Raw genomic sequence first — 11,819 nt, forward strand, 5'->3', positions numbered from 1 at the left:
CTTAGAGCTTGTTCCTTCAAAGACACTTTTAATGACTTGGTGGTGTTGGGCTTGAAGTTACTTTTCCTGGAACTTTTGAGCACCACAGGGCCAATTCTCCTGTGAAAGGAAGATGCAGGAAAACCCCCATGGTCATCTTTCACAAACATCACTTTTATTCCAGGATTAATGACAATCATTGTAGTAGGACAGGCCCCATAGGGTTGAGGAAATTGGCTCAGACCAGTAGCCAGGGCATGCACATAATGTATTCCTTAAGAGCCAACCTGGAGTCTGCCTGAGGGCCTAGAAACAGGAGCTGTCAGAGGTCCTGGTCACTGTCAGAGTTCCTGATCATGCTGAGTCTGCCTGAGGACCTAGCAACAATTGCTGTCAGAGTTCCTGATTGTGCCCAGCCAATGAGGGATGACCACAGACACTGGGCGCTGGGAGGAGGGTATAGAAGGGCTACCCTGTTATTAAATAAAGGAGTTCGTTATTGCTTTCAACAGACTCCTGGTGTCTGTGTCCTCGTTGATGCCACGTCTTCTTCTCACGCCCTCCCCAGAGGGAGCTGCTAGAATCCAAGCAACATCTGGCGCCCAATGTGGGGCTTCTGTTACTTTGTTTCTCCCAGCGCAGGTTCTGATCCGCTCCCTCTCTTCACTTGCGGCCAGCCGTGCTTGACAGTGGCCCCCAAGAAACACAAACTGTGTTTCGGTGAGAAGTGTTGTGTTCTTTCGGTCCCTTTGGCAGGTGAGCGTTGGGACCCCCACGTCTTTCCTTCTTCTGTCTTGTCTGTCATGTTTGTGTGCCCATCCCACTAGGAAGGCACTTTCTTTTTTTTTCCGTTTTGGTTTGCCCGGCACTTCCACATAAGGATTGACCTCCAAGGAGGTGGAACCAAGACTCGGCTCCCCATCGCCATCCCTCATCCGGAGACACCATGTGGGCATGTGGTCATGGCATAAAAATAAAAAAAAAAAAAACACAAATGGCCCCCATAAGCACAGGACATAAGGGTCTGATACAAATTTTCATCCCGTTGAAAAGATGGGTAATCTTTCCATCACCCTCACCAGTTCCCTGTCAGATATCTCTACAATATCCGATGATGAGGAGACAGACAGTCTAGGCCCTGAGAAAACTGTCAGTTTGGGCCCTGAGAAATCTGTCATGGAGAACATAGCTGTCAGTTTGGGCCCCGAGAAATCTGTTACTGTTAGTCTGCTACTAAGAGTGAGGCAGGGAAGTGCCCAGAGAAGAGGGGTCTCACGTGACCTGGGTAGACTTTGGACTCGTTTTCAGCTCCTGCCCCCTGATTGTGGATGCCATTGAGGGGCAGGGTCCTTGCAGAATTCCTGCGGCCCAGGACTCCATCATTTGCTCCCTTCCTCCTGGCTGGACCCCTGAGCAGGGCACGGACACAGGACATCATGGGCTTTCTGCATGGTTCCGTCTGCAGGTCTCGGTCCATACATGAGTCCTCTTTAACACCACGGCTGCAGAACTGTGGGTGGCCTTCTGCATCCTCCGGAGAACTCTTAGAGAACAACAACACACGTGAGAGAGAACCTTGTGACTGCAGCTATACAGGGCGTCTTCCCAACCGTGGTCGCCCTGCTCTGCCCGGCTCTCCAGGCTGCTTCCTCCTGTCTAGACCTCTGCTCCCACTCACCTCTGTCCCTCATCACCTAGCTCCCACCCCATACCACTTTTCTCCTCCCTCCGCACCTCCACTTTTCCTTCCCCCACTCCCTTCTCTTAACATGGTCAACACCCTTCTGCCATTGACTTCTAGTCCAACATTTTTAGATATCTCATGTGCAGGATACAGTGAGATTTGTCTTCTGGGATGCTAGATATGTTGATAGGTTCCATTGAACCATCCCATGGTATCTACATCTAGCTTCCCAATGCATTGTATCCCATAAATACACATATTTTTGTTTGTTTTTCGAGACAGGGTTTCTTTGAAAGCTTTGTGCCTTTCCTGGAACTCACTTTGGAGACCAGGGTAGCTTCAAACTCACAGAGATCCACCTGCCTCTGCCTCCCCAGTGCTGGGATTAAAGGTGTGTCCCACCACCGCCCGGCTAAAATACACATAGTTGTGATCTGTCCATTGAGACAGACATGAGTAAAACACTCATTCAAACACAGAAAGGTACCTGGGCCAGGCCTGCTGCTTGTTCTCCACACGCCCTCCTTGTGCCTCATTTCTGAGGGGAGACTCTGTTCTGCCTCCGTCGAGGTTTCTTCTTTGATGGGAAGCAGCAGCAGAGTCTCATGAGGGCGTTTCCTATCCTCCTTGTCCATGCCCTCAAGCCTCGAGGCTGACCATGGCTGCGTGTGGACTTGCCCTTTGCTGAGGCTCTGTGGGGGCGGAAGTTGTCTTCCATGTTATCACTGCTGATACTCCTTGAGTAAATGCAGGGGAGACTCTTGGAGCGTTGGTCGTCTTGGTCCAAAGTGAGTGTCCTCTGGTGAAGAATGGCGTACTCTGTGGCCCTTCTGCCTCCTCTTTGACCTGCCTGCTGGCCATAGGCAGACAGCTGACCACTAGTGGGTAACCCTCTGAGCAATGTGCCAAGGGTGGGCTCACTGCTCCTCCTCCTGGGTGGTAGAGGGAAAGCAACAGGATCCTCTAGGGAAGGGAATGGCGCCACCCCTGGATTCACCGGTTGATCCAAGGTTGTGCAGCTAGGCCACTGGATAGCCTGCCCTTTTAGTAAGCAATAAGATGCCATGGTCTGGTTGAATTTCCTCTGTTGTAATGAGTCTTTGATGTCCTGGGCTTGGAACCCAATATGTTTCATGGCTTCCACAATTGCAGGGTCAGGCAAGCTGGGGACCATTTCTTCACAGCCATTTGGTGAAGCCTCCGTGTCGTTCCTGAGCCAGGGGTGTGTCATGACTTTGTCCACCGTTGGCCTACGTCTGGGGTTGACTGTCATTAAGAGGCTAAGAAGGTCCTGGAGTTCTTCTGACAGGTCCAAGGGGATGGTATACTTCCCTTTCACAACCTGCTGTCGGAGCTCTGGTAGGGTGAGAGCATCAAATGGGACTTTCCCGACTACCATGAAATATAAAACGACTCCTAAGGTCCATATGTCGACCTTGGGGCCGTCATAAAGTCTTCCAAGGAAAAATTCAGGGGCACCAAATTGGTAAGTCCCACAAAAAAAGCTAAGCTTTTGCCCAGGCTTGACTTGGGTGCCAAGGCCAAAGTCGATGATTTTGACTTTTCCGTTCCCATCCACCATGATGTTGTCTGGTTTCAGGTCCCGATGAATTATTCCATGCTCATGGCAGTAACTCACGGCACTTAGGATTTGCCTGAAGATCTCCCGGGCGTGGTCTTCCTCCAGGTGGCCAGCCTTTAGCACGTATTGATACAATTGTTTTCCCTCAGCCAGCTCCATGATGAGGTATGTTTTCTTCTCAGACTCAATCACTTGGACAAGTGAGATGATGTTGGGGTGGTTGATCATCTTCATAATATTTACCTCAGACTTGACCGGAAAGCACCACATCTTCCGCTTTTGTAGTACTTTGACAGCCACCGGGGTGCCTGTGAGGCGGTGGTGGGCCAGTTTTACTTCGGCATAGCCTCCACGGCCAATGGTCTTCAAGACCACATACTGCGAGTCGAAGTTTTCTGTTTCCAGGGTGCTGGATACAGATCCAAGGTCTGTGGCATCCTCTTTATTATTAATAGAGAAGCTCATTTTTGGTAACAAAGTATAAATGCTACCTAAGAGAAAGAAAAAAGAAGAAAGGAGAAATTCAAAATGAAAATAGTGAAAAAAATAGAAAGCCTGAAGTCCTATCAAACAACTAACAACAACAACAAAAACCCAGAAAACCAAAATCACACACACACAAAGCCAAAAGAATCCAAAAAAAAAAAAAAAAAAAAAAACTAGCTGCAGGTCACAGGGAGGAGGACCCCAGCTCAGCAACACTGAGAATGGAGACCACTAATTGCTTAGGAGAAAAACGTAAAGAAACTTAAAAAATTAGAAGATCCAAGCAATATAAAATTAAACAAAAACAAGCCAAACTCCAAACAAACAAAATAAAAACTAAAAATCTAGAAATCAAAACAAAATATAACAAAGCCCACAAAAGCTTCTAGAATATACAAATAACTTAAAAAATAATAAACACTAAGAAACAACCCAATGAATAATTTGGATAGGGTACTGAAAAGGGATTTCTCAGAAGACACACAAATGGCTTAAGAAATATATATATAAAATGTGTGTGTGTATATATATATATATATATATATATACACACATATATTAATGCTCACCATCCTCGGCCATCAGGGAAAGGCAAATTAAAACTTTTTTGAGATTTTGTTTTACTCTAGTCAGAATGGCAAAAACTAATAAAAGGCAACAAATGCTGGTGTGGATATGGGGGATGGAAACCCTCATGCACTGTGGATACTGGTGTGGGTGTCGGGGATGGAGACCCCCATACACTGTGGATGCTGGTGTGGATGTGGGGGATGGAGACCCTCATGCACTGTGGATGCTGGTGTGGATGTGGGGGATGGAGACCCTCATGCACTGTGGATGCTGGTGTGGATGTGGGGGATGGAGACCCTCATGCACTGTGATGCTGGTGTGGATGTGGGGGATGGAGACCCTTATACACAACTGGTGCAGCCACTGTAGAAATCAGTGTGGCTGTTCCTCAGAGAACTAGCAATAGACCTATCATATGGTCCAGCTATACCACTCTGGGTATATACTCAAGGGACTCTATTTCCTGCTGCAGAGACACTTGCTCACTCACGTTCAGTGCTGCTCAGTGTGAATACACAATAGCTGAGATATGAAAACAGCCTAGACATCTATCAGCTGACGAAGGGCTAATGAAAATGTGGTACCCATACAAAATGGAATTTTATGCAGCTACAAAGAAAACTGACATTATGAAATTTCTAAGTAAATGGATGGAACTGGGAAACATTGCACTAAGTGAGGTGGCCCGGACCCAGAAAGGCAAGCATAGCATGTTCTCACGTTCCCATTCATATGTGGATCCTTGCATCAAATCTTTGGATTTATTAGTGCAACTCTCAGATCTCATCAGAGAAATTAATTTGTGTAAATGTTTACATAGAAATTTACAACTTGTCAAAGAATGGAGAATGTCAATGCTCAGACACCAACGGGATGTCCACATCACACCCTTCCTCCTCTAAGGCTCAGGGACCATCATGGAGAAGGGGGCAGAGAGGTTGTAAGACCCAGAGGGTGGGAGGGACCGGAGCAAATTATCATCTTCTTGGCATGACAGGACCGCTGCACTCACGAGCTGACTGCGGCTGTGGCTGCCTACACAAGACCTGCCCAAAACCGAGCAGGAAGCCGTCCAGCATGACTACCCATAGGAGCCACTGGCAGCTGATGGTTTCTGGGGAAGGGGGAGTCATTTCTCCTCAAGAACGTGGCCCCTGCCTGCTCTTCCAGGTATTAGAAGTTTGTTATTGTCAGCTGAATTCCTACTTCATATTTCTGCAGCTTACAGCATTTCCCTAATGTGGAGCAGAAGCATTTCCCCAGCGCAGAGGAAATAGACCAAATACTTTTCTGACAAAGGAAACAAGAACGAAGGCAAAGAGCCTCGGAGTAGCCAGAACTAGGCTACAAAAGAAAAAAAAAATCACAATAAATCCCTTGATGCTTTCAAAACCAGCACATCAAACTTCACTTTCATTAGATCATTTTTTTTAACCTAATAATTAAAAAACCAAGAACCATAGGCTTTTAAGATGTCTCAGTGAGTGATGACATTTGCTGCCAAGCTTAATGATCTGTGTTTGATTCCTAAGAGCCACATGGTAGAAAGAAAGAAGCAGATCCAACAAGTTGTCCTCTGATCTCCACACTATATCTGCCCCCCCCCACAATGAATGAAAGAATAAATAAATGTAGTAATAGAAAAAAAAAGAATGTGGCTCCTGCTAGGCCACCCACACTGCAATGGATGCCCCCACACCCATGAACATATGAGCACAAATTGGGATCAATGGGCTATTGAGAGAGAGAGAAGAATTGGGAGTTGGAGTAGAGGTAGGGGAGATCTAGGAGAAGTTGGGGAAGAGTCAGCAGTGAATATGATCAAAATATATTCTATGAACATAGGAAATTCTCAAAAATACTGTATCTTAAAAAAAATAGCAGGGCGGCGGCGGCGGCGGCGGCGGCGGCGGCAGCAGCAGCGGCGCACGCCTTTAATCCCAGCACTCAGGAGGCAGAGCCAGGCGGATCTCTGTGAGTTTGAGGCCAGCCTGGGCTACCAAGTGAGTTCCAGGAAAGGCGCAAAGCTACACAGAGAAACCCTGTCTCAAAAAAAAAAAAAGCAAAATCTAAAACCCCAAACAAAGAAAAAATACAATAAGAAAACCTAGAAAAGCAAAACAAAATCAGAAAACCAAAGGTAACACAAAATCCCCCAAAATGTAAAAATAATAAAAACACAAAGAAAATTTCAAACAAAAACTAACAAACCTGAAACCAGCCCAAACCAAGAAGCCAGAAAACCCAAAACATCAAAAGTAAAACTCAAATAAACACCGAGCTATGGTGACACATACCTTTAGTCCCAGAACTCCAGAGGCAGAGGCAGGTGGATCTCAGGGTTTGAGGCTAGCCTGGTCTACAGAGAAAGTTCCAGGACAGCCAGGGCTACACAAAGAAACCGTCTCTCAGGAAAACAAAACCCAAACCCAAACCCAAACCCCAAAAACCTCAAATAGCCACAGGCTGGGGAGATAGGTTAGTAGTTAAATTGTTGCCCACGCAAAACGGGAGGGCCTCATTCCATCTCTAGAAACCTAGTATAAAAGAATCAGTAAGTGCTTTTTAAATCTCAGATTGCAGAGTCAGCACAGCAGATCCCCGGGAACACTGGCCAGCCAGCCTAGACACTTGACCAGCTCCAGTTCAGTGAGAGAGACTGTCTCAAAAAACAAGGCAGATGAACCTACCTTAGGTACAATGGTCAAGTTGACTCCGGGAGTCAATACTTTCCCACACACAGGTGTTCTCACACCTACCCACACGTGCCCCTATAGGACACAAAAACACTCACGCGTGCACGTATGCACGCGCGAACACGCACACGTACACTCACACTCACCCACAGGTATACCTGCTCTCTCTCTCACACACACACACACACACACACACACACACACACACACAGGTGCACTCACCCACAGGTATACCTGCTCACACACACACACACACACACACACACACACACGTGCACTCACACTCACCCACAGGTATACCTACTCACACACAAAAACACACAGGTGCACACACTCAAACAGGTACTCTCACACAAGTAAACTTAAACACAAAAACACATACATATACCACACACACACACACTCATACAAGACACACACACAAGCAAACCTATACACACACACACATCTAGACACACATACACATAAAAACACAAGCACACACAAGCAAACCTACACGCGCGCACACACGTCTAGACACACACGCCCATACAAACACAAGCACACACACAAACCAAACAATCAAATGGAAAATTCACACACAGCCTCGATTGATAACAGTAAAATCACACAGGGTACCACCACTCCACACCGCCTCTCCACACACCCACAGAAATCCAGGCCGGGCCACAGCTTAATATCTGCTGGCCGGACCGCTCACAATCGCCCCTCGTGAGGTCATAGCAGGACCTCCCCTGACACGGCTGGGCGGGCCGCTAAGGCTCTGGCTCAGGTGGGCCTCGGAGACTGGCATTAGGTGTTTAGAAATCAGAGCCTGGAGGATGTGCTCAGGCTTCTGGTTTGAATATCTGCTGTGCCTCCTGCTTTGCCATCCTCATATCTGCACCCGCCACGGCACCTGTTCTTTGAATTCCGACCGGTGGGCCCAAGATGATGCTACAGCTTAACTTACAGAAAAAATGTTCTGTTCATATATATATATATAATAAATATAATAGAGCATATTTATTATCACAGTGAGGCTGTCAGGAAGATACCTTTCTCATACTTTCCAAGGCCACTGGGTTCTCATAAAAATCCTGGAGGGGGGGTCTTGGAGATAGGTCAGTGGTTAGAACATTTGCCCCACAGAGTGTGAGGACCTCAGTGTGAATTCCCAGAGCCCATGTGAAGGCTGGACACAGCAGCACACACCTGTAATGTCAGAACCCCCTAGAAGTGGGAAAGGCAGTGGAGATAGGAAAATGCCTGGGGGCTTGTGGGCCGGGTAACCTGGGTCATCTCATCTGAAATCCCTGTGCTATCAAGTCACAGCCCTTGCTTCAAACAAGGGGAAGGTAAGGACCGGCAACAATGTCCTCTAATCTCCACACACATGGTAGGACAAGTGCATGTTTTATACACACACACACACAGAGATGTCAGAAGAAAATGGGTCAGCATATGCAGTATGAAATGAAAGCAAGCACACTTTATGAACGATTCTCTAGCAAAACATTCCTTCAGAAATGAGGAAGACATTAAGAAGCTCCCAGGGATGAACACTGAGTGAAGGGATTTCAGATGAGATGACCCAGGAATTCAGAACCTCAAGAAGAAATAAAGAACTTCCCGTACAGGCGACTCCACCCACGGTCAGAAAGGATGAACTTTGTTTCCTCCGAACTGTGAGAGACGTCATGTCACAAGCCCCCAAACAGCAGTGACGAGACTCAAGTGCACAGAGATGTCTCTTGTGACACCAGTCCCTGGAGCGGCCGGGCAGGGTTGAGAGCAGCGTTCTGTCTGTTAGTAAGAGGCCTGAGTTCACAGAGGAATGGTGGGGTGTTTAGTATTTTCAGCGTAATCTCCATGGTGACACAGAAAAAACTAGAATCATGCAGAGAAGAGAGAGAAACTCAAGCATTTCTTCACTAAAAAATCAAAAGACGATGATCAGGAAATGAGAGACAAAGGCTGTAAGGTTAATGGAGGTCACAGCAAATGCCTCCTCAGTGATGAGTGCATGCTCGCTCGCACTCTGTCTCTCTGTGTCTCTGTCTCTCTCTGTCTGTCTCCTCTCTCTCTCTCTCACTTTGGTGAGCAAAGGTCCAAAGATGGAGCAGGCATGTGTGAGGACCAGGTGCTCTGTGCACACTGTGACCAGAAGGAACAGAGCCACTGTGCTGACACAGACGAAATCGACTGTGAGCCACAGTCAGGTCACAGGACCCAGGGTGCGGTGCCATTCCTGAACACCAGTGCCTCCTGTGGGCTGGAGCCAGCTGCCAGCGCCATGCCATGCACCAATCTGAGCTGCACAGGGGCTGACATGGCAGTTTAAGATTTGTCTCACACAGTCAGAGAACGCTGCAGACACCTAGTAAATCCAGATCCAGACACAGAAGACCTCTAAAGGTACAGTATATTTTAAAATATGCTTAGATGCAGAAGAAAGAAAAGAAAATGGATATAGGCAGTCATGAAAAAAAAAGCATTTAAAAATAATAAAGTCTTTAAGGAGAGAATAAAGTAATATAAAAACAATAAGCCACATAAAGATGGGAAATACACAGGGTGTCTGGATCCTGTATGGTGCTTGGTTGAATTTGAATTTTTTAAATGCTAATGTACAAAAATCAATAGGCATTGGATTATGGAAACTGCTAAATTAAACCAACCTACATATTTTTAAAAATTGTCTTAACTTCAAAATGGAATTCAGAAAATATGTTGTGTTCGGGGAGAGGTTATGACTTTGTTTCCACCAAAAACACAAAGTTATGATTCTCTTCAAAATTAATAAAGATCAGCTTTGATTGGAGGAGACCTCCTAAAAATCTTGGCTACGGACCTGAAGAAAGGAGCCAAGGAAGACTACAGGACAGGGGCCATGTGTGCTGATCCCTCTCCTAGGGAACAGCTCTGAGACTGGGTGAGCCATGTGAATCTTATTGCCTACCGTCCTCATGACTTATTATTATTATTATTATTATTATTATTATTATTACATGTCATCCTTTCATATGGCATGGAGGGAGGTTTGGTTATACAGTCCAGATGGACTTTTAACATTGACAAATGTGTTTACCTGCTCAAACATAGAACAAAAGTCATTTTAACTGGGTTGTGCATACTGCTCATTCCATACTTGTGTTAATGCATATGTGTGTGTGTGTGTGTGTGTGTGTGTGTGTGTGTGTGTGTGTGTGTATAATTGTACCTTTAAAAGTTTGTATGTTTTCAGAAAGAAAAAAAGGACCAATCAACAATGAATTCAAGTAGCCCAGGTGATCCAGCTTCTCAGAATGCCTCTCCAGCCCCACAAACCACTTTTGATCTTGTGATTCTTGAGTTTAAACAGGCTAACCCCCAAGCCCCACCCACCTGTGCCAGATATCCAGTTTGGGGGGGTCACTGAGTCAACTATAGACACCCCTACTTATTCCTACTTAGTTCCATACTGCAACCTCTATCCACAGTAGTGACTCTGTTTAGTTCTGTGGCAAATGCAATGTTGTGAAATGACCCTTTCTGGCACCAACCCTCCTCTTCCTCTGCTGGTGGCTCTTATGGAAGCAGGGCCGATAAGAGACCTCCAATAAAAAAATGTCAGGGGGCTAGAGAGATAGGTCAGTGGTTTAGAGCATTTGATGCTCTGGCAGAAGAACTGGATTCAGTTACCAGCACCCACATCCTATCCCTAGTTCCAGGGATTGGACACCCTCTTCCGACTTCCACAGGCATGGACATGGTGCACATACGTATTCATACATGTAAAAAATAAACCTTTACGAGAAGAGGAGGAGGGGGCGGAGGGGGAGGGTCAAAGGGCTGGTGAGGCAGCTCATTGGGTACAGGCACCTGCCAGCAAGCCTGAGTCCTGCGTTCAATCCCTGAGACCACACAGTGGAAAGAGAGCAGACTCCCATGAATTGTCCTCTGACCTTCATGAGCAGGCCACGTACACACACACACACACACACACACACACACACACACACACTGAAATAAAACACTCCCTTTTAAAAAAGTCATAGTAAAAAAGGTTTATTAGCGGGAATAAGTTATAGTTTCTAAGTTTTAATAAGGTCATATGCTTTACTCATTGGCACCATGTAAAGTCAACTCACATTTTGTCCTGTTTATTAAACAGCAGAAATCTCTTTTCAGTCCACTCTACATGCAGACACAATTCACTTTAGTGTGTAAAGCAACTGCAAAGACTTTGAGTGTGCTCAGCTGAATTATTAGGTTCACATAAAATATTTTGTTAATGTAATTTTCAAGCTTTTTAAACATTCAATAGAAAAATATCGAGACCTTTAATGTCACCGTTGCCAGCTCCACCTGCCCTCTCCTTACACACGCTGGGGACTCAGGCTGTGCTGCGGAGAGACCTGAGTCAGGGAGCTCAAGGGCTTGAGGGTCCCTTTTAGTTCATTCATAAACCTCACGCAACTGAAGTGACATCCAGTGTATAAGTCTACTCACATCTGCAGAGCTCTAGATACTCAGCGCTAATAAAGTGACACCTCTCTCCAACACACACACACACACACACACACACACACACACACACACACACACACACGAGCACACACACACAGACACTTTGAATGCGAACTTCCATATGTAGACTTAGAAAGTCATTTCAGAGCTGGGAAGGGGGCTCGGTGGCAGAGATGCTCAGGACCAAGGTGGATCCCAGTGTGGAAGGAAAACAAATCTTTGTGTTCACTTGTTTCGAAACACACATGACTGTTTCTCTGAAAATAACCCTTTACACACACGGAGTTCTTTCCTCCTTGTTTTCCCCGTGCTTTGGGGTTAATGGTTTTTT

General features: G+C 46.1%; 1 protein-coding gene across 2 annotated transcripts; it reads right to left on the reverse strand.

Moving 5' to 3' along the window:
• Nucleotides 1-132: 132 nt before the first annotated feature.
• On the reverse strand, nt 133-7,775 carry LOC102917452 (sperm motility kinase 2B-like). 2 transcript variants are annotated; one of them, XM_076552073.1, is made up of 3 exons: nt 6,992-7,775; nt 2,151-3,736; nt 133-1,522 (listed from the first exon to the last, which is right to left on the reverse strand). In XM_076552073.1, exon 2 carries the CDS (start codon nt 3,708-3,710, stop codon nt 2,196-2,198), a length of 1,515 nt encoding a protein of 504 aa, XP_076408188.1. In that variant the 5' UTR covers nt 3,711-3,736; nt 6,992-7,775; the 3' UTR covers nt 133-1,522; nt 2,151-2,195. The 2 variants fall into 2 exon arrangements, with proteins under 2 accessions (XP_076408188.1, XP_076408187.1); XM_076552072.1 differs by having other exon boundaries at nt 2,151-3,732; nt 6,988-7,202.
• Between the last annotated feature and the right edge of the window lie 4,044 nt (nt 7,776-11,819).

This window comes from Peromyscus maniculatus, chromosome 15 (assembly GCF_049852395.1).
Source record: "Peromyscus maniculatus bairdii isolate BWxNUB_F1_BW_parent chromosome 15, HU_Pman_BW_mat_3.1, whole genome shotgun sequence".
In the NCBI taxonomy this organism is placed as follows: Eukaryota; Metazoa; Chordata; class Mammalia; order Rodentia; family Cricetidae; genus Peromyscus; species Peromyscus maniculatus.

Coding starts and splice junctions, on each gene's coding strand:
- LOC102917452 (XM_076552073.1), bottom strand. CDS start 3,710: ATGAGCTTCTCTATTAATAATAAAGAGGATGCCACAGACCTTGGATCT.